The sequence below is a fragment of the Caloenas nicobarica genome, chromosome 25, assembly GCF_036013445.1.
Source record: "Caloenas nicobarica isolate bCalNic1 chromosome 25, bCalNic1.hap1, whole genome shotgun sequence".
NCBI classification, from domain to species: Eukaryota; Metazoa; Chordata; class Aves; order Columbiformes; family Columbidae; genus Caloenas; species Caloenas nicobarica.
The window spans coordinates 1,995,511-2,018,119 of NC_088269.1; the positions used below are offsets into that span (position 1 = coordinate 1,995,511).

Sequence of the window (22,609 nt, forward strand, 5' to 3'; positions counted from 1 at the left end):
CCCTTATCAATCTATTTATGATACGGGGTCCTGGTACTTTGGCTACCCTTCTCCCTAAATTAACTTGTAAATCCAAGTATCAGTATATATTGCAGGAAGAGACTGTGCTTTACATTAAGGATTCATAGCCCGATGTCTCTCGGTCCTTCCCCCCTGGTCAGATGCCAGGTCCTCAGTTACGTAAAAACAACAGTTCTTCGTTAAAGGTTCGTTACACCATCATTAACCAATTGACATGATAAATGCTTTCTGACCACCTGCAAAATGAGGGGATGTTTTTAAAGTTTTAGATCCTGCATGACAAGAGGGAGACAGAAGATGGAGTAACACGTTGTTTAGAAGCAGAGTGCTTAGTTTATATTTAATAATTAATAGATATAAGTAAGAAACTAAACAATTATAGTTAACATCAATTATTTCTTATATAGATGTATGTCAAAATTTTCAAAAATTGTAATGCATATGTAATAATTACGTGAATATAAGCAACGCAAGAGCATCCAGTCTTTGGAGCACTCATGGAGGATGATCCCCAGAGCTCCCCAGCGCTGATAAAGAATGCTGCTGAACAGTATTATTGATTCTGCTGTCAAGTTTATTTCTTCGTTTCAGCTGGAACAGCTCTGCTGTGGGACAGGCTGAGAGAGTTGGGGAGTTCAGCTGGAGAAGAGAAGCTCTGGGGAGACCTTGTTGCTGCATTTCTGTGCTTAAAAGGGGACGATAAGAAGGATTGGGACAGACTTTTTAGCAGGGCCTGTTGCAATAGGACAAGGGGTGATGGTTTTAAATTAAAAAGAGGGGAGATTCAGGCTGGATATAAGGAGTTTTTGCCCCTGAGGGTGGTGAGAGCCTGGCCCAGGGTGCCCAGAGAGGTGGTGGATGAACCATCCCTGGAGACATCCCAGGCCAGGCTGGACGGGGCTCTGAGCAACCTGAGCTGGTGCAGATGTCCCTGCTCATGGCAGGGGGGGCACTGGGGGAGCTGGGAAGGGCCCTTCAACCCAAACCATTCTGTGATTCCATGATCTGCACATGATTATTGACCTGCAAGTGAGTGCAGCAACAGCCGCCCAACTGCACCCCAAACCCGCCCCCCGTACTGGTGAGTTCTCACCACAGAGATGGGATTTTATAAACCATTTACAGCATTGCCAGGCGGAGGGCCCACAGAGATGTGGGCGATGGATTCACAGACGTGTCCCCTGGGGCGATGTCACCCTGGCCAGGGGCCTGCGCACCCCACTCTGCGGCTGGAAGGTCTCCCCGCAGCCCCTGCCCTCGGCTGGCATGTGCAGGTCCACGCTTGGGGGGGAAAAGCATCTGTGGAGCACAGAAGTTGTTAAATAAGGACACGGTTACTTCACATTACCTCTCCCAGAATACACAATCATGGCAGAAGGTACGGAAATGAATTGTTTATTCATTTTTAAAAAGCAATGTAACACAAAGCATTTAAACACAAACCCAAGCCTGAGCGCATCTGTGAGCCTGTTGTATTGGGTAAGACAATTTCTCTTTCACTGAGCAGAATGCTCCAGTAGAACTGGAAAAAGCTCTGCCTCTCCCACCAGTACTAAGGAATGTATCTCCAATTGTGGCACAGAGAGCAATAAAGAAAATTATTTTATTTGAGGCCATGGAAGTATCTCCTATTCAAGCCTATTGGCCTCTTGCGAGGCCAAACAAGAACCAAATATTTCTAGTGAAAACAACGCTCAGCTTAACAGGCAGTTGTGTAGGGCCTGGGGAAAAGACTCTTCCAGAGGTTGGTGTGGACGTCCCAGTCTGGCACAGGCACAAAAACCGGACCCTGTGCTGGTGACACAGTGACACGTCCACCCAGCCGGCACCAGGGAGACGCGGTGAGCGACCCCCAGACAAGGCACCCTGGCCTAAGGCACCAGGGAGTGCTGATGAGACGCCGTTTTGGGGACAAATCATTCCTGAAAAGGCACCCTTCTAAGGACATCGCGTTGGCCAGAAGAAGGGTTTGTATTTATAATGTAACCCTGATGATTTATAGTCCCGCAAGTCAAGGAAGACAGACCAAGAACAGGAGGCTGCCCTGTAACCTGGGCAGCAAGTTTTCTGATGTCACCAGTGACCCCTTCCCTACCTACAGATCCATAGGCAACATATATATAAAGTGCAGCAAGGCTGTTAATGCTCCACACTAACAGAGGGCAAGTTAAGTTCTGAACGTGCTTGTATTTTAGATGATTGATTTATTTGTGTTTAAATTATCTTGCAAAGACTGAAGCAAGCCTGCATTCTGCATTCTCCATGTAATGATGAGGTTAATTTCTCTCCATGCAGCCTCTCGCATTCTGCATCCCAGTTTCCTTCAGCTGATGAAGTTTTGCTCATCGATGCAATGGCAAAGGGACAGCTGGCCAGGAAACAATTTAGCTTTTATATATTTGGTTACAGTATTCTGTTTAAGACGGGCTTTGCTAGCCCGATTAGTAGATAAACAGGTGTTCCGAGCATAAAAGCATATCAAAAGGGTCAACCGGAATGGCCGTTATCTAACCAGAGCATTAACTAACCAACGTCAATGCTCTTAGCAATTAATAAGATACTTGGGAAAAATTAAAAAGAAAGAAATCCTTGTGATCAGCTGCTTCCCATCACCCAGGCAGTACAGCAGGAATCCTTTAATCCTCCCCGCCACAGAGTCTGAGCAGAACTTTCCTATAGTCTCCTGAGCAGTCTCCCTAGAAAGGGAAAAGGAACACAATTAGTTGTAGTGCTCTGTGCTGGATTCTTTCCAGCAGGTACAATTTGTTGTAGGGTTTTTATCCTCTTTGACAATTTAAGAACTAAGAACATTCAGGAACATTTTCAGTACATAAATGTAAAGTCTCCTTATTTCCAGCTCCTCTAAAATACCCAAGAGGTGTGAAGTGGGGACCTGTTTACTTTCAGCTGTTTAGCAAATCCAGCTCGTTGTTTCTAACACTGAAAAACTCACCTGAATGAAGGAGTAGAGTGATTTCCCATACATGGTCAGGAATTCCCTTCTGATCTCCAGCATATCTATTTCACAGCGGGACACCATCACCCGGATCAGCGTGTTGTCATCTGTTCCCAAGCCCTAAAGAAATAAACCAACCACGTGCAACTACGAAGCCTTTTGGATGAATCAGTGAGAGGCACAAAGGTTTTAGCACTTGGTCTTCTGTGGGATCTGTTCCTAATCGGAGCATTTTTGCATTAGCGCAGGGATCCCCCAGCAGTGTGCTGCCCATTAAACGTATCGCTCTGAGCTTCCCGATGGGAAAAGAGGTCCATAAATAAGCTCAGATTTTCATTTTTTCCCAGTTAATGGCAGATTCTCTTTCTCTAATGATTGCTGTCATGCTACTGACTCAAGCGTGGAAGGGCAAGGGGGAAAAATAATAACGATCTCGCACCAAAAGCTATTTACCTTCATGGATTTATACAATCTTTCAGCAAAATACGCAGGTTTATTTCGCATGCACTTCACTGCAAAGGAGACAAGAACAAGAGAATGAAGGTCGATAAAAACCGAAGGAGCTGGTCTTCCAAACCTTTCCAGCCCATTCTCAGTGAAGGTGTTTGTTCTGTAAAGACGCAGCTCAGGGCCAGCAAACCGCAAGAACAACACAGACACCCACAGTCACCGGCTGTAAATGATGTTTCCATGCACAGTAACATTTTCTTTAAGGCTTTAGTGCTTCCTGACAGCAAATGTCAGCTACCAAAGCACCACTTGGGAAAGCAAACAATATCATAAAGCACAGAGCTTTCTCACCCGATTGCATCTGCTAAGATTAAAATGCCGTCGCTTGCAAAAAAAGACAAACAGTATCTGCCTCCTGAAGCTACAGCCAGCCAGGGCAAGATATAATATCTCTAATTATTTAATTACTTTGTAGGCAAAGTTTAAAAGCCAAGAACTCACCCACAGCTAACAGAGCATCTTCAAGGTCTCCTGACATCTCAGATTTAATGCTCTCTGTTATGTCCTTATTAGCAATCTCTCTGTAGGCATCAAAAACTAGGAGGAAGAGTCAGGGATAAAAAGAGTGAGTGAGATGCTCAGGGGCATACAGTGTGTAAACCACCAAGGATCGCTTGGCAAGATCAAGCCCCTCAGACTCTGTATGAACACTGTACCATTATTGTGACATCGTAAGCTAAATCAGGGCTGCCCCACAGAAATAATTAACTTTAATTATCAACTGTCTTGCTAATTGGCCCACCACTGCTGCTAGCATTTTCAAGAACTGCTAGTTAATGAGAGCAGTTTAAATGCTTCTTTCCCTCTCTGCCCCAGTGGGAGTCATACTTCATTATCTCCAATTTACAGGCCAGAGCGAGTTGTATTGATATTTTTCTCAAGTCCCTTTTTGTCTCAGGAGGGAATAAAATGGTTTTAAAGAATTCAATGCGACTGGGCTCTAGGATACCTGCTGTCTCAGGGAGAGTTCATAATCAGTTAATGAACAAGTATGAAAGTATTGTCCTCAAACAAGGGAAAAAATCCAGGACAGGGCAGAGGCTCCTACCTCTTAGTAGGTGGAATCTGTTCCGTGTACAGAGGATGGTCATAAATTGAGCCTCATCTGTTCCCCATTTCTTCTCCCCAGCTTCATACAGGCACTTGAAGACATTATGAACAGACAAAGTAAGTGAAGAGGCTTCTCTGAGGGTGAAAACTGAGAAGAGAGCCCAGGTCTCCACCTGGGCTGCTGCTGTCTCACACAGCTTCGGGATTACTGTTCTGCCTTGGAAAAATAGGAGGTCTAGGAAAAGCAGGGATTCACCACACATCACATGTACAGGAACAGCAAGGAAGAAAATTGCTACACACCTGAGCATCTTGTTGAGCAAGGGCACCATCCACATATGTTCCCTCATCTCTGTTTCCCTGTGGGGATAGAAGAATGGAAAACTCATTTCACCAGAGCAACGAGTGGAAGCAAGTCCTGCAAATTCCCCATGCGAGACAAGTTACTGGAGAGGCATAACGGGATCCTTAAAATTGAATAGTAGCTTACAAATACAGCAAAACATGGCCCAGATGTGATTTGTATAATACCACTTTTGAAACGAGCAGCAATCCACTTTAACTGGGCCATTTTAAAAAGAGCACATGGCATTAATGCGTACCCAGCGTCAGACTCCTCTCCCTGCAGAAGCTGCGTGTGAAATGCAGATGAGGTGAAATGCAAGATAAGTGAAATAAAAGTCACCCTGAAACACCTCATCACTGGAGCAAGAGATGTGTCCACCAGCAATGGGCAGATTCACTCCCATTTCCCTTTGCCTGGACTTACCGTCGCGAGGGACACGAGAACTCTTTGGAACATGGAAGATGTCTCAGAGACAATGTCCTCCTCAAGGGTACGGCCGTATTCTAGCAAGAGCACCCACACATACGACATCTGTTAGTAATTGGTCCACCATCTGGGCACTGTTTGTGCACAACATTTAGCAGCTGTAAGCCAGGTAAGTGTAGAACTCTGCTCAGGGCTCTAAACATTATAGAATCACTGAATCATTTAGGTTGGAAAGGACCTTTAAGATCAAGTCCAACTGTTAGCCCAACACTGCCAAGTCCACCACTGCCCCCCGTCCCTGAGAACCTCATGTCCGTCTGTCCAACCCCTCCAGGGATGGTGACTCCAGCACTGCCCTGGGCAGCCTGTTCCAATGCCCCACAGCCCTTTGGGGAAGAAATTGTTCCCCAGATCCAACCTCAACCTCCCCTGGCGCAACTTGAGGCCGTTTCCTCTGGTCCTGGCGCTTGTTCCTGGGGAGCAGAGCCCGACCCCCCCTGGCTCCAAGCTCCTTTCAGGCAGTTCAGAGATCAGAAGGTCTCCCCTCAGCTCCTGTTCTCCAGCTGAACCCCCAGCTCCCTCAGCCGCTCCCATCACACTTGTGCTCCAGCCCCTTCCCCAGCTCCGTTCCCTTCTCTCAACTTGCTCCAGCACCTCAAGGCTTTCATGAGGTGATCCCACCACCCCTGGGGCCACCATTTTGTATTTTGAGGTGATTTTTGTGCCCCTGGTGCCACCATTTTGAGCCCTGAGGTGATTTTGGTGCTGCCATCTTGAGCCCTGAGCTGAGGGGCCCAGAACTGCCCCCAGGATTCGAGGTTTTTCCTCCCCAGAGCCCAGCACAGGACGGTCACTGCCCTGGGCCTGCTGGCCACACCAGTGCTGGTACCAGCCAGGATGCTGGTGGCCTTCTTGACTATCATCACAGCAGTCCAGCCATCATATTCAGTGCTTCATGGTAAAATTAAGCAGCACAGCCAGCCTAAAACTGGCAATAGAACCACACATGGACAGACATCTGACTGATAGACATAACCACCTGATCCCATTTTATTTACACCCATTTAATTTCTGGGTGAAATTCTAGTCCTTGAGGCTCGTAGCTGTCCTGCTGTTGACAGCTCTTTAGCTCAGAGCTTCTCTCCAGACACATGGCAATAGTTGTGTTGGCTGATTTGTCACATTTAAAGGCGAATAGACCTTTCTCTTTCCTCTTTACATGCCCATGCATACACACAAGTGACTTTTCAGTCAGTATGATAATGACTTGGAGTTTGCACTACATACGAAGTTTGTAGTTCTCATTAATGCGACGAATCTCTTCATTTGTGCGAGAAGCCAGAATTTCAATCAGGCAACCTTCATCTGTTCCTGCACCCTAGGGAATTGCAGAGACAAGATCCCAGATTATAATAACAACTGGTTTGATATGCGACTAGGATTTTTAAAATATATAATATATAATTATACATATATATTACATAATAGATATAATAATAAATGTTTAATAAATGTATAATTATGCCATATCATGTTAAATTGATCAGAACTTAAGCAACATAAAAAGATTTCCAAACCTTCATAGCCCTCCTCAGTTCGTGCACGTCATACATGGTGGTAGGAGTCATCATACCAATGATCACCCTTTCAAAATTCCCACTCAGCTCAGACTTCAAGTCGTCAATCAAATCCTGCAAGATGGAGAGAAGAGAAAGGAGTCGGGAGCAGATACAGCCTCTGAGAATTGGAAGAACTCATTCACCTCTTTTCTTCATGCTCCAGCCCTCCTCGGATGAACGGTTGCTCTGAAGTGAACCAAATCAAAATGAACCTGGCAGGAAAATTTTGTGCTGACCTTGCTGTTGTGGGGACTGGGATGTTGTTCACATTTCAGCCACATGTTATAACCCCAAATTGTCTGCATCTCCCAGTTAAAGCCACAGTCACTCATCTCTGAAGACCACCTACCCTGCCAATGCTGCTTTTATAGGTGATCAGAACTTGCTGACGTTGGGAAACGTTTAGTTTGGTCAAGACCTCGATGATGGCATCTTCATCTGTGCCTGGAAGAAACCAATGGAAACCAGTCAAGCTTGCACAGGAACCAGAAGCGTGCTCTGGTCTTGTCCAAACTGTGTCATTAGCCATCTTCTGTTCCATACACAACCTGGTTGTCAACATCTTCTGTTCCCTACACGACCTGGTTGTCAACGTCTTCTGTTCTGTACACAACCTGGTTGTGGGGCTGTCACAGCCCCAAGCCTGCCAGGATTCAAGAAGTGAATAGACAATGTCCTCAGACACATGGTGTGAATTTTGGGGTTGTCCTGTGCAGGGACAGGAGTTAGACTAGATGATCCCTGTATGTCCCTTCCAACTCAGTACATTCTATGATTCTGTGGTTCTCAACATCTTCTGCAGGAGAGACAAGGCAAGAGCCTGACCAGCGATGTTTTTGTGGCCAAGACTTGGATCTCCAGCTGGGTTCAAGTCTAAGTCTGATCAAGTTGCTTCGCAAATGGCAGACTTCACCTCTTAACAAACCACCAGACAAAACATTCCCAATGCTTGGGGGAAAAAAAGAAGTTTTAGCAGCAGAGGGAGACCAACTTACCAAATCCCTTCATAGCCTTCCTTAGTGCATGTGCTTCTTGCTCAGCACTGAAGCTCGAGACTCCCTTAATTGTTGCCTAAACCCACAGGAGAGGAGTTATGAAAGGCAGACTCCAAGTGATATTACATACAGTAAAGGTGAACTTAAAAAAATAAACTCAAAAGATGCAAACCAGTGACAGCAAGTAAAGTCCACCCACCAAACGCAAATGATTTTCTACAAGGGTTCCACTCTAAAGACAAACCATTTGTTCTAGAGGGACTTCCCAGCCACATAAGAAATAAGCCACAGGGACACAACTAAAAGGAGAAAATCTCTTCATATAGCTGCCCACGGAGTATCTGGTTTGCAATTAAATCAAGGCGGGCAGCCTGACGTCTCTGTTTAGACCAGCTGCAGCTTCTTCTCAGCAGTTTTCTTATGTAAATCATAGAAGAAGCTGTTCCCATCAAAGCCCTATTCCTGACTTCTCTAAGACCATCATTCTGTAAAATAATGCACCGGGAAGCGCAGTGTTTTACTCAAAAGGGTGATTCACAAACTGTCTGGTGCCATTTCTGTGGGACTGCACTGGCTCTTACAAAGCTCTCCATGCTCCCATGGAAATCATCAGCAAAACTCTGCTTAACACCCATGTAGCTTGGGCTTTCTGAAACAGGCACGGGGATAACTACCGTGTAGATGGCTACCTGGCAGGTTGAGCCCCGAAAGAATGATATGCCCAGGAAGTTAAGCTGGAGAAATTCCTGCTCTTTGAACTAATATCTGATTGGATTTGCCATTAACTCCCATCATGGAAAATCCCACATGTGTGGGTCATTCTCCTCTAGCATGAGGAAGCAGCAAAAAGCGATAAGCTGCCCCCTATAAAGGGACAGACAGTGACCGTGTTCTTCCTGCTGTGTCCTTATCTGAGCTACACTCCCCACGTTTATCTGATCAAACGCTTGGTACAGCGTGGCACAGAAAACACGCACTCACCATCGCTCTTGTATTTGGTCAATCTGGTACTGTCTGAGTTTTCAGGCAGTTAGACAACTGTAATAAAAAACAGAGGGAGTTTAGTTTCCTAGCAAATTATTAATAGAATATACCAACTCTCGCCAGTTAATGGGGCTGGTTAAGTAGCCATCAAATTTCTTGGAGGCCCAAAAGCAACACTTGTAGAGCCCCACTGAACGCCCACGGCAGCATCTCTGAGTTTCCAGTCCTGCTTTGTACTGAGCAAACAAAAGCTGAACTTGCACCAGCACAGGATGTTTGCCCTGTTTGAAAGGGGGATGTGATGCACCAGCAGATGATCAGCACTAGGAACTGAAGAAATTTATTTTCTATTGCTAGCGTGACAGCCTGGCTGAGGCTACAAGGAGAAGCAGATGATGTCGCCCCGGGCGCAAAGAAAATAGACTTGATTCTCAAGTCCTTCGAAACTTTGGCCTTGTCAGGTGAGACCCTGAGAGTGAATGAGGGTCAGGGTGTCCGCACCGTCCCGACAGCTTCCACAGACACTCCTGGGATGCAGCGACAACATCAAGGAATAGACAAGCACGTGAAGGGTAACCCCACTCCAGGGGCGGGACAGGAGAATTGTTTTCCTTCTTACAGTTTGCTGAGTTCAACATCTCTGTTTGGTGCAATGTGTAATTCCCCGCAGGGCTGCAGTTTTGACTGAATGTTAAAGCCCTCAAAAAAAAAAAAAGGAAGGGAAAGTGAAGGGAAGGGAAGGGAAGTGAAAAGAGTAGAGAAGAGAAGAGAAGAGAAGAGAAGAGAAGAGAAGAGAAGAGAAGAGAAGAGAAGAAAAAAGAAAGGAAAGGAAAGGAAAGGAAAGGAAAGGAAAGGAAAGGAAAGGAAAGGAAAGGAAAGGAAAGGAAAGGAAGGAGAGGAGAAAAAAGAAAAAAGAAAAAAGAAAAGAAAGGAAAAAAGGCTTACTTGTGTTCTCCCCAGGGTTATTTCTTCTGCTCACAATTTTGTTTTCATGCATAGGACCTACACACGAACACAGCCAAAGTATTTTCCCATGTCCCTGGTCAGTTGGCAGGATGTCCAGCACTAGGACAAGGTGCACGTCCCTGCAGCTCCAGCTCAATGCACCGTGAGCTGTGGTTTTCACATTAAAGCCCTTAAGCAGAAGCAGTGATGCCAGTGCCTGACAACATCTCCCCTTAATCCTGCGCATGGGGCTTAATTGTTGCTATCAGTGAGCCCAGACAGTTGTGCAAGAACAGGAGTGTCCTTGCTCATGCTTCACATGACTCTTACAAATCCGGGATACGATCGGCAAGTTAACTCCCCGGGTGACATTTGCTGTATTACGCACAGGCACTCCCGATGCTCTCCAGGTCATCTGTACATTATTACAGCCTGTGCAGTCGGGCAACATATGGAAAATTATTAGTGTTGAGTTTGCTTTCTTTCATTTGATTATAGATTTCAGTGGTCAAATTATGACCTAGGCCTCAGAAAAGTCATCTTTGCTCTGCCGTAATCTTTTATAGAAATATAAAGCCAACTTTATTTGCCTTAGTCAGACACTAAATAATGGCTTTGAATCTCCCAGGTGATTTTCTGATGCAGTTTTACCACTCGGTCTGTGCACAGAAGCAGGAATATTAGGCTGGTTTAGCAAGAGGGCAAAAGAAAGCTCAATAAACAAAGCAAAGGTGGTGGGAGGCAGAAAAAATCTGAGTGCAAACGAGCTGGCAGAAAGAAACCAAACCATGCGGAAAGGACAGCGTGCAAGGGCTGAGGTGCCCGGCCTAATCCATCCTGATCTTATCTGCTTCATCCCACAATAAAAGCCTGAGTTTGCTGACACAGTAAACCTGGCGTAGGACAGGCTCCAGTGGCCGGAGTGCAGGTATATGAGGCATCCCTCCCATTATTCAAATGTTTTCCATGGATGACTTTTTCCTGGCAGGTTTTATCAGCTAATCGGGCAGTTATAAGTCTGCATCAATGTCCTCTGAAAGCTGAATCCAGAATAAACATTGTTTATTAGAAAACAGCCAAAACTATCATGTGTGCCAGCCAATTCAAATCTAGGCTTGCTCTGAATCAAGTTTTCCTGACTGTGCACAGAGCACACACAGCTCCAGCGAGCAACGCTCCCAGCAGCTCCACAGGATATAAATACGGGTTTTTTTCCCCAAAGTTGAGCTCACAGACATGCTGCCAGTCCTACACCTGGGCTAAGGAGTGGAAAACCACCCTACTGCGACCCATCCCGTTGCAAGACAAACACTGGACTTGTTTGACTAGTTCTTTCATTCGTTCACTCAAACACAAACCCACGCCCTGCACCACATCAGCTTTTCCATGGCTCTGCCATGCCAGCTGTTTGCAGCTGCCTCCACAGCTGGCTGTGCGGCCGGTGCCCTGGCGTACCCTGTTTCCCTGAAAATAAGACAGGGCCTTATATTAATTTTTGCTCCAAAAGATGCTTACTGTTTTACATGCATAGCTGCCTGGACACTATTTAAATCGACTTTTTAAAATTATCTGTAACTAGGGCTTATTTTTGAGTAGGGCTTATATTTCGAGCACCCTCAAAAATACTGAAAAATCGCGCTAGGGCTTATTTTCAGGGTAGGTCTTATTTTGGGGGAGACAGGGTAGCTCTGGGGCTTGTAGCAGGGTGCCTGACCCCGATCCCAGCCCGCCTTGCAGCTCAGAAATATTCAGCCAGCTGAAATACTCCAGCACCTCCCACACGATGACCTTTTCCTGGGCCACTGCCCTCGAAAGGAATAAAAATATAATCCGGAGTTAGCAGAGCCTTGTGGTCCCACCTTCAGGCTGTGCCCCCACCCAAAGCCGCTGCACAAGCCTCCTGCCCTTGGCACTCCAGCATCCAGGGAACCAAATGCATGTTCACCTGCAATGTGAGTTGGAGTTAGAGGTAGATGTTGTACAGTGGGGTAGAGCAGGAATCGATACCCTACCATGGACGTCTTACTCTTTTTCTGATCTTTATTTTCAGAGACAAGACGTATCTGGGACAATCTAGTGTCTTTTGAGCTGTGTCACCTCCTCAGATTCCTCCCCAAGAAGAGAGGGAATAAGAGGGAATAATAATCTATCTTTGCTAGAGCTCAGGTCTTGGGCTTGTATCTGGCTTTCCATGCCTAAACTTGTTACCAACTAGGGAGTGGTGCTAGCATGTTATCAGCTATTGAGAATAGCACAAAACCAAGGTAATACAGCTGCTAAAATCTGCAAAGCAATATCTTCATTCGTACAATTATCATTATTGACTAAGCATTCTAATTGAAGGTTTGCTTAATGCTCTCCTAGAAATTAGAACGGGTTTGCGTGGAAGACAAATTCATATAAAGCTTGAAGAGAAATTCATATAAAGCTTTGTCCACTGAAAACAGCCACTTGTCCTATAGGTAACGTACAGTTTTGAAGTACTTTATATAATTGCAAAAGCTGAAAAACTGAAAAAACCTGCAAAATAACCCCACCAAAAAATGTTTTCAATTTTTCCAGCGGGGAGGACGTGCCAGCTCGGCCACGGCAGAGAGAAGAAGCCAAACCTGCGCGGGCCGTGCTGGGAGAATCAGCCATGTTCCTGCTGCCACAGCCCGGCCCCGCCGGCCTCCCCCAGCCCTGCACCCCACTGCCCCATTGCCCCGGTGTCGTGGTGGCCACGGGGCACCCACTGGCCCAGGGCCGTCCCGCTCTGCACTCCTGAGCAGCGAGGACGGCGCTTGGCATCGACCCAGACCCCTCCGGCCCTGCAGCCCCTTCCCCTTGCCCAAAGGGACCCCCGGCTTGTTGGGCACTCACCTGCTGTCCCCAGCGGGTGCCTTGGCGAGGATGGGGAGAGTTTTGCTGGGTTTGTCCTGGCTGGCAAAGTCCCCGCCCTGGAGCGGGGTGGGACTGGTGTCGCAAAGCAGATTTCTCCGCTCTCTGCTCTGCCTTTCCGCAAACAGCTGGCTGGAATCCAGAGCTGCCAGAGTCCGCTCAGAGCCTCACGCACATGTAGGAAATGCACGTTTGGGGTTGCACAGAGGGCCTTGCAAATAAAGGCGGCCTGGCAGGCTCGGGCGGCGTTCGCGCTCCCCGGCATTGCCGGTTAAGGCTGTGGGAGCGGAGGATCTCCAGCCTCCTGTCTCGCTTTGTGCTGCGGCTGAACGGGCAAACCCAAGGGGGGAGCGAGGGGGACGATGGTGCGGAGCACACAGGCAGCAACCCTGAGCAGGAATCCTGTTCCTCTCTTCGTGGGGATTTCTTACCTGTATTGTGTCTCCTTTGCTCTCACAGCACCTCTCCACATCTTCAGCGTCGTTTCCCTTTGCCTAAGAACTCTGCGTCATGAACAGCCATGATTCCTGTAAGAATGATTATTTTCATAAAGGCGATTACTTCTGACCCAACAAATGGCACCACCCTAAAGTCAAAACACTTCGGGCAAAGTGACTTCAGTTTTAGCCCAATGTGCCGCTGCTAGGGTCAGCCTAGGACAAGATAGTGAGGCTGACAGAGGGAAATCAGCCTTGCAATAATACATATCTTACCTTCCCTGTGTTTATCCTCAGGGACTTTGGCCTCCTCTGATGCTGAAAGTACAGTTATTATAATGAGTAAATCAACCCTCTCTGTTGTTTCTTTTTTTTTTTTCTTTTTTTCCATCTCTCATCCCTGTGCTTCTCTGCACATGCTCTTTTGCTGGAAGAGACCTAAATTTAGCAGCCTGAAGGCAGGCTGTGCTCCAGCACGCACGGCTGTGTCGCTGGTTTATTTTCGCTCCCACTGCAGCTCCGGCTCCCACCTCCCACAGACCAGAGCCCACCCACTCCCTGCTGCTGCGGGACATTGGACGGAGTGGAACAGAAAACAGCGTTCAGGCCACAAGCACTTTCCTTTTCCATTGCACAGGCTCTTTCCTTGCAAAATCTGGCACTTTGCCCCCACCAGGATTCAGTGTGGACTAGTACATATTGTCAACAGTCACTAAGGAGAAACTCTTTTCTTTCCTACATCTGTTAAAGTTTCCATTCTCATCCCTTCCTCGCACGTCAGCTGGGCCCATACCTGCTTATTTTAATCCACCAGCAGGAGACCTGCCATGTTTCTTCGTCTTATGTTGCCTCTGCTTTTTTTAGCCTGTGTATTTTCAAAAGTGTCATTCTTCTCTTTGCTCTCCGGCCTCTTCAACCCTCAGGACTGGATGGCTCTGACACTGCAAGTCAAAGGTGTATGCAACAGGAATTATTCCAGACCATAAGTTATTAATCTTCTTTGGGAGTTATTTATCCCTTAAATATTGCACCAATCCTGCCATTCATGATTTGCATAATTTAGCCTTTACTTTCCCCTCTGGGAGAGGCTCCAAGCAGGGAGGAATACTTGAGGGTGTGAAGTGTTTGTGTGGATGTTTTTTGCCATCCAAAATTAGTCATGTAATGTAGTCCATTCAGAAACCAGGTCCTGACCCAACACGTAGCCGTGTCCCCTGTAATCTTGGCTGGTTATGGATGCTGGCTAAGTAGCCGTCCGATTCAGACAATCACTATTATTTGGACCAGAAAGGAAAAAAAAAAAACAAAGTACAAAAGCTTCCGACCATGCAGAGAGTTATTTAACTTCTCTGGAAGGTGGATGGAAAGACAAGGGGATCTGGGGCAGTGGATGTCTGCACCCTGTTGTGCTTTGCTACAGGAGCCACTCTGTTCAGGAAGGTGAAGGGTTGTTGCCGTACGAAAAATTTGCTATAGAAGGTTCAGGAGACAAAGCTTTGTCTCTGCAGCAGCCCTTTGTGTAGGGCCTGGTCATCTTTCAGCATGTTCTTTTTATCTCTTAAAGGATGGAAAAGCTGTGGCTCTCCTTAAACACCTGCAGCCTGAAGCACTGTCTAGCAGAACTTTGCTGTCCTCACATCAAAAGGGGGACAGTAATGAACAAGCCCACAGTTGCTCTCAGTGTAGTAAGTGACAAAGCACATGGCTTTTCACTGTTTGTCCCATCGATTATCTTAAGCTCCTCCGTTGTAAAGCTCTCCAAATCCCCAGACTTTACTCCGTTGCGTACCTGCTCTGTATTCCCACTCCATCCTGCTGTTCTCCTGTTTCTACAAAAGACATAATAAAAATGAAAGGTCACAGAGAGACAGGGCAGTGTGCATTAAGTAAATAAATAGAGCTCAAGCAGCCCGCCTGTTAAGCAGGGGGTATTTATTCGAGGTCTTGCAGCGAGAACAGAGCTGAACCTCTTGGAAAATGGCAGCATTTTTGGTTTTGCCTTTAGGACATGGCTTTTTAAATTTGCACCTCAGGGAGCAGAGGAGCCTGGTGCTGGAAAAAGGAATTTTCAGTGTGTCATTTGATTAGCAGGTATCTGCCTTTAGCTTTAGAGAAACAGCCTCATTCACTGAGATCCAAATCCTGGCACTAACAAAGTCGTTAGCCAACCTCCTACAGATTTAAGTGTGGGCCAGAATTTGGGTCTTTGGGGATTATGCATGTGTTTTCGGGAAGCTCATAAGGGAATGCTCATTTTTGTGCCGGAGCATCAGCAGTTTGCGATGGGCAGCCCCTGCACACGGGGCTCTTCAGCTGTTGCCCAAGTGCCGTGGGAGCGACGCTGCGATGCTGCAGCTCAGACTGTCTCCATAGCAGCGCGTAGAGAGGATGGAGGCTGAAAACCAGCACTTGCTTTTCGAAAGCACTCATTTTCATGTGCTTGTAAGAGGGTGAAGAATTCTCACATTTCTGCATATTAATATCAGGTTAATCACAAAGTTAACTGCAGATACTGGGCCTTGCTGCAGAAATCTAGGGGTACTTTTGATGCTTAGGGCAAGGATGTCTCCCTACCGCCAGTTCAGCACTGTATAAGATTAAGTGTTCGTTTCCACAAATCAGAGATAACTTGGGTGTAGAAACAGTGGTGTTTTTGGGACAACTCTAGAAAGAGCCAGCCTGAAGCTTTTGTTCTATTATTTGAGCAAAGCCCTTTTATTACAAAGAGAAGAAGGAAGGTGACAAACACACTCCCAGAAATAGGTAAGCAACGTTTATTTGAGGTGGGAAAACTTAAATATTCCAATTCCTGTAAGAAATTAAAGTGTTCTTAGCTCTTCATTACCTACCATAACCATTAGAAACACTGTTTTTACAGTCAGTATCACCAGGGGAATGTGCAGAGCTCCACCTCTTAGCAATCCAGGCAGGACCTTCTAAAGCCCTGAGCACAGCATACCAGGGCTCTCTGGATAGACCCGGGCTGATTACATACATTTACATGTCATGTAAGGCCAAGAAGGGACGGGGAGCAGAAATTATTTGAGAAAATCCCTCTAAGTGCCTTTAAAATAAGAGACCACTTCTACGTGCCTTAGAAAATAAATGATAATGGGAGACAGTGAAGAGCAGCTGTATGAAAAAGCCAGGACTCAAACTCCCCATTTCAAGTGTGCTTCAATGATAAGATTGCTTTTAAGCCAGGAATGCTTGCATGTTCTGCAGGCAGGCATGCAAGAGGAGATCCTGGGTGCTGCTATGATTTATAACAGTGACAACTAGAACAGTGTCACGGGTGCTACTGCACTCGGTGCTTTTCACGCTGCTGTCCCACAGCATATGCTGCGTTGACACTGTCTCAGAAACACCCACACGCTCTGCCTTTCTCTTACCGAGAAACTTAAGGCTGTACTTGGCTGTGAGCCCAGTCTACTGTTTTCTTTTATTAGCTAAAGCTATAAACAGCAGGGAAGGCAAACAGTCCTGGGCCATTGGCTGTTCGATGGCTTTGCTGGTCCCTGCGTTAACGAATGCTGTCCAAGGGGGACTTAAGTCAGCAAGCACCTCCACAGTGGGGTTGCGAAGACACTTAAGGCACTTGTGGGATGACACTTTTACCTTCCAAAGAGGCCTTTGCAGTCACACAAGTTGTGGCTTGCTCTGGATCCTAGTTGTGTCGTCTCACCTTCCGTGGCTCAAACTGAACGGGGGCAAACAGGTTGGCATTGACATCCCGGCAGAGCTTGGGGCACAGGCTGGGGCAGAAGATGCCCAGGAGGCTTCACGTGGTCTGGGTTGCCCGGCCCTGAGAAGCCATTCTCGTTACTTGCTGGGAAGACCTCTCCTGTTGTGGATACAGTGCAATCAGAATTACACTCCTTGTCGTGATATAGCCTGTTTACATTAGGGACAAGAGAGCGTTCAAGCCACAAGCAGTCTCCTTTTCCTTTGCAGAGTCTCCTTCCTTGCAAAATCTGAGCTAGACCACTATAATTGCATTCACATTACAGTTTGTACAAATATAACAATTTTGCCTCAAAAAAACCCCAAACCGCTGTCAAGACTAATTGATCCCATTTAAGCCCCAGGCCTTAGGGTGTTTGGCAGCTCCATGGAGACACAGTCAGTGAGGGAAACTCCTCCTGCCCCCGTGGAAGCTAAATATCATTTGTGGGACAACCCAAACCCTCTCCCCAAAGCTGCAGGCTATGAACTGCTACACCATTGCTGCCAGCAGCCTTAAATGTATTATCAAACCTAAATTTCATTTAATAGGCTTAATGAATGTTTTCTTCAATTAGCATACATAGAGTTCTGAAGAGGAAATGAATGGCTTTCATTTTTTTCTTCTTAATTAATATCTGCCTCTATGTAGCTTTATCTTTCTTAGCTGCTCTGTAATTTGGCTACAGCCCAGCTCTGGGGGATAGAAACAGAGCTCTGACTGCCCAGTGAAGGGGGACTTCGAAGGCACACACGTATTCATTACTTCATGGAAATACGACAAAAACTCACTGGCTGATGCAGTGCTTGGAGTGGGGAAAACACATTAAATATCTTAACATGACAATAGAATTATCTGGGTTGGAAGATACCCTTAAACTCATGGAGTCCACCCATAACCCACCCTGGCCCTGCCCCGTGTCCCTGAGAACCTCATGTCCGTCTGTCCAACCCCTCCAGGGATGGTGACTCCAGCACTGCCCTGGGCAGCCTGTTCCAATGCCCCACAGCCCTTTGGGGAAGAAATTGTTCCCCACATCCAACCTCAGCCTCCCCTGGCGCAACTTGAGGCCGTTTCCTCTGGTCCTGGCGCTTGTTCCTGGGGAGCAGAGCCCGACCCCCCCTGGCTCCAAGCTCCTTTCAGGCAGTTCAGAGATCAGAAGGTCTCCCCTCAGCTCCTGTTCTCCAGCTGAACCCCCAGCTCCCTCAGCCGCTCCCATCACACTTGTGCTCCAGCCCCTTCCCCAGCTCCGTTCCCTTCTCTCAACTTGCTCCAGCACCTCAAGGGCTTTCATGAGGTGATCCCGCCACCCCTCTGGCCACCATTTTGAGCCCTGAGGTGCTTCTGGTGCCCCTGGTGCCACCATTTCAAGCCCTGAGGTGATCCCGGTGGCCCAAGGCCTGGTATTTTGTGTTTTGAGGTGATTTTGGTGCCCCTGGTGCCGCCATTTTGAGCCCTGAGGTGATTTTGGTGCCACCATTTTGAGCCCTGAGGTGATTTTGGTGCTGCCATTTTGAGCCCTGAGGTGATTTTGGTGCTGCCATCTTGAGCCCTGAGCTGAGGGGCCCAGAACTGCCCCCAGGATTCGAGGTTTTTCCTCCCCAGAGCCCAGCACAGGACGGTCACTGCCCTGGGCCTGCTGGCCACACCAGTGCTGGTACCAGCCAGATGCTGGTGGCCTCTTGGCCACCTGGGCACACGCTGGCTCGTGTTCAGCCGCTGTCACCAACACCCCCAGCTCCTTTTCCAGCCGCTCTTCCCCAGCCTGCAGCGTTTGTGGGGTTGTTGTGGCCCAAGTGCAGGACCCGGCACTGGGCCTTGTTGAACCTCAGACAGTGGCCTCAGCCCATCGATCCAGCCGGGCCAGATCCCTCTGCAGAACCTTCCCACCCTGCCGCACATCAACCCTCCACCCAGCTTGGTGTCATCTGCAACATTACTGAGGGTGCACTTGATCCTCTCATCCAGATCACTGATAAAGAGATTAAATAGAACTATGAAACTGCTCTGCTTACAACTCAAGTCTGGAGCTCACCCAGCAAGCTCCAAAGACAGAACCACAGCCAGGCCTGTCCTACAACTGCACCTAAGTGAAGGTCACAGTGAGCACAGGGTGCTGGGTAGAGGCCCAGGGGGGACTGCTTGGGGCAAGGAAAGCCTGAGGATACCCTCAGGACCCTGACACTGGAAACACAGCTGAGAAATGCCTTCTCAGTGAGACCAGTCTGCAAATTCTCTTAATATAATGATAGCTGCTTTAAAAGATGGCATATATTGGTAGTGCATAGTCAGGCACCTTGAGAAACATGGCTCTTTTTGACTTGGTGGTCAATTCTTTTGAGGTACACAGTATCAATCCAGGCTATGTATAGTATTGTATCAAATATGCATGAGCCCACAGATCTCAATCAGCTCAATTATTTCCATGTGTGTCTACTTTTATATATATATATAGGCCATGAGTGCCATTACCACTAATGGAAGAGGTTGGCTTCTAGCTGTGGGAAGTGTAGCCATTGCTGGAGCTGGTGGATATGTCTTCCAAGGGCAAACAGGAGCACGTAAGAAGTGGAAAGTTTTAATTTTTAAACAGGTAAAATACAGACATGAATTTTCCAGTCTTCTTTTTGTTGTTCTGCAGAGCCCTGAACCTAACCAAATTACAAACTAGATGCTCGTGTGCTTGAGAGCTGACCTTTTCTTCGGGGTGGTAAAGTGATGGTTTTTCTGGTCGTACTAGGAGTATTTGTGCTTAAAATTAACCCTTGGATTCCAGAAAACACAGGCAGAAAGAGAGATGGATACAATAGTGGCTCTAGTACCCTCTAGCTGGTAAGAATCTCAATAGAAATTTTTGCAGTAAATGTGTGTGTTTAGGACAACATCCTTATCAAGATAAAAATAACGACATGAGAAGACTTAATTACTATGCACTGAATACAGGAAAATAAGACTATTACTTGGTTGCCCCTGGATAGTTAGGAATAACCACGCACAGAAAGCTACACAGGCTTTTCCACCTTGTTGCCACTCTTGAAATGTCCAGGAGAGGACAGTGTGCCTTCGCCTGTGGGTTAATCGCATGAAACCTTTCCAAACGTCTGTTTTTATTTAGAAAATGCTGAGCTGTCTGGAAAGTTTGATCAAGAGGGATGCAGCTGTATTAATGTGCTTCTTCCTGGGGATTTGAATGCCTTTTCTTAGCTGCACAGGGGAACCAGGGCTCAGGGAGACAATACGCAGGCAAACAGCTCTGCTGACCACAGCACTGGGATGCAAATATTTTAAAAGCAGCGTCATGAGATTTAACAGCAAAATTTCAGTGTTTGGGATTGACAGTCTTCGTCAGGCTGAGGTTTCTTTCTGCAGTGGAGCAAATCTACAAGCACCCTGCAGTTGCTCCGGGCTAACACAGGAGAAGTGTTAATACTAAGACCATGTCTCTGCTGGCAATCGCTGATCAGCTTTTTCACTTAAAGCTTTCGGGCTCAGTTCCCTCTGATCCCCATGAAGGCCACTGGGATTGCAGCAGAGCAGTGGAGCCTTGTGCCTTTTTGAATAAAGAACACCAGCATCTGCAACCGAGGATCGGCTCCTCCTGAGCTTTTGCTTCCCAAACCGGTCACCGACAGTTTGGTGCCTGTGGCCAGAACATCAGGGCCCTGCCATTGTACATGGTTCTGACGCTCGTCTGTGTTATACCTCACCACTTCCAGGTACATTTAACAAAAGTACTTCTCGGTGCCTGGTGAGGGTGTTCAGCAGTGCATCTGCAGGCTCCCTGCACGGCAGCAGGTTTTATCTTCTCGAGTTGGAAATGAGTCATTTCCCTGTACTGTACAGAGATGCCCAATTTCCTTGGAAATTGTTCAGTTCTGCAGAGTCCCCAGAAATCACTGATTATAAGGCTCTTTTTTTTTTGTACTGGGTGTTTCTTACTGGATACCAAGGCATGTTTTGCAGGTTAGAGTAATTTAAAAAAAAAAAAAAAAAGGATAGAAGCAACTGGGACTTTACCCAGTTCATATTTAACGTGAAGGGCAAGTGAACCTTCTGTATGGACCACTGGCAACTCATCACACAGTCCCAAAACACAGCCCAGCAAGGTTTAATGAGGATTAAAACCTGTGAAATGAGAAAGGACAACTCTCGCACTTGTGTTTGCCGACGTGATTGCAGTTCCAGCCGCGTGGACTCAGGGTGTCTGCTACGTGACACTTGGAAATGAGGTGCAGACGGGAGCCCCTACAAACTATGGGTGAATGAGGCAGGGCATAGAGGATTTTGAGGTGCAGGGTGGGCTTGTAGACCCTTACCTACAAGTACTGCTGAGAACAAGGATGGGAGACCTGTAGCATTAACTGTAATTAACTGTGCCTCAGCACAAAAGCAACTATACAGTGACGTGCTTTTAGATCTGTGTATCCAACATGCTAAATATTATCACCAGCAATTTTACTTGCTTATTTGGAGAGCTAGATGCATCTTAAAAGTCTTCAGACATTGGGGAAAAATCAATTAGGTCTGTTTACGACATGCCCATCCAGTCTTGTTGGCATTCCCGGAAGCCCGTGCCCAAAAGCAATGCAGGAAAAAGGGCTGTGCAGAAGTTAAATATTTTTGCCATCCCACAGTAACCAGGGCCGGCCTAGCCTATCCGCTTGGGACAGGAGCTTGTCAGCAGGACGGCTGTAGTTATTACCATAATACAGGAAATAATAGTCATGGGGAAAATGTGAGAATGCTCTGGTTTCCTCTTCTGCCTCAGTCCGAGGGGAGGAAGGCAAGCAGTGCTGTCATGGAGGCGTTCCTCTGGCAGCCGCACGCTCCTCAGGGCTTTGTGTTCTGGGTTGCAGGCTGGGGAAAGCACTTTTTGCCATTTTAACATTTCTTTCTGCTGTTTGAAATCCCAGCTCTGGCCTTCCCTGTTAATGCATGTGGAAAGGAAAGGAGCCAGCTGCCGTGGATGCTGTAGGCTGGAAAAATCTCCTGATTTCTGAGGAAAAAAAAGGCTGAAAAGAACCCAAAATGCATTTAAAAGAAATTTCACAAGATTCAAGCTAAACTAAACTCTGCTGAAGGCAGACCCAAGGGCTTTGGACTCTTGGACGAGCTGCATTGCTGTGTATGAACATCTCAAGCTGTGTGAGGTGCGGGACTGGGGAGGAGAAAGATGTCATTTAATGGTTAATCTAATGTGCAGGCTTTACAAAACCAACTGCCAGGTTTAAAACACACAGTGATTTTGAGGGCTGGGGATACCTCCAGTTTATTTTTAGTTTTATTCGAGGCTCTTGGGCCAAGCACTAGCAGGGCCTCTGTGAAGACAAGCCTTGTGCTTCAGGTCAAACCCAAGATGGCACAGCAGGGGGCTTCTATTTTTATGACAGGAAAATGTCAACTTTAAGGGCACTACTTCAAAGATAAATGTAAATAGGTGTGGTGAGGCGCCAGCGTGGGCCGCGGCTCCTCGCTGACAGGATTTTTGTGCCCACCTCTCCCGTCGAAGGGAAGAAATGGTACCCGGGCACACTCCGTTCTCCCCATGCCCGCAGCCCGGGCGGAGGGGCACCGCGCACCGGGGTCTCTCTCCACAGCCCCCTCACGGCCCCGCCAAAACGGCGCCCCCCGCCCGCGCCCCCTCAGCCGCCCGCCCTGGCGGAGCCGCGCTGCATGCCGGGAGTTGTAGTCCAACCGCGGCCACGCGACCCCCGCG

The 22,609-nt window shown here is 47.3% G+C and overlaps 1 protein-coding gene across 4 annotated transcripts; it reads right to left on the reverse strand.

Annotated features, from left to right (window-relative positions):
- Positions 1-2,205: 2,205 nt before the first annotated feature.
- Positions 2,206-13,582, reverse strand: ANXA4 (annexin A4). Of its 4 annotated transcripts, none has more exons than XM_065651792.1 (14): positions 13,446-13,582; positions 13,164-13,259; positions 8,905-8,961; positions 7,924-7,999; positions 7,278-7,372; positions 6,887-7,000; positions 6,597-6,687; positions 5,307-5,386; positions 4,841-4,897; positions 4,536-4,629; positions 3,929-4,024; positions 3,431-3,489; positions 2,975-3,097; positions 2,206-2,717 (listed from the first exon to the last, which is right to left on the reverse strand). In XM_065651792.1, the coding sequence occupies exons 3-14, from the start codon at positions 8,905-8,907 to the stop codon at positions 2,658-2,660; spliced, it is 948 nt and encodes a 315-aa protein (XP_065507864.1). In that variant the 5' UTR covers positions 8,908-8,961; positions 13,164-13,259; positions 13,446-13,582; the 3' UTR covers positions 2,206-2,657. The 4 variants fall into 4 exon arrangements, with proteins under 4 accessions (XP_065507864.1, XP_065507867.1, XP_065507866.1 ...); XM_065651795.1 differs by lacking the exons at positions 13,164-13,259; positions 13,446-13,582 and adding exons at positions 9,853-9,909; positions 12,715-13,020; XM_065651794.1 differs by lacking the exon at positions 13,446-13,582 and having other exon boundaries at positions 13,164-13,376.
- Positions 13,583-22,609: the final 9,027 nt, after the last annotated feature.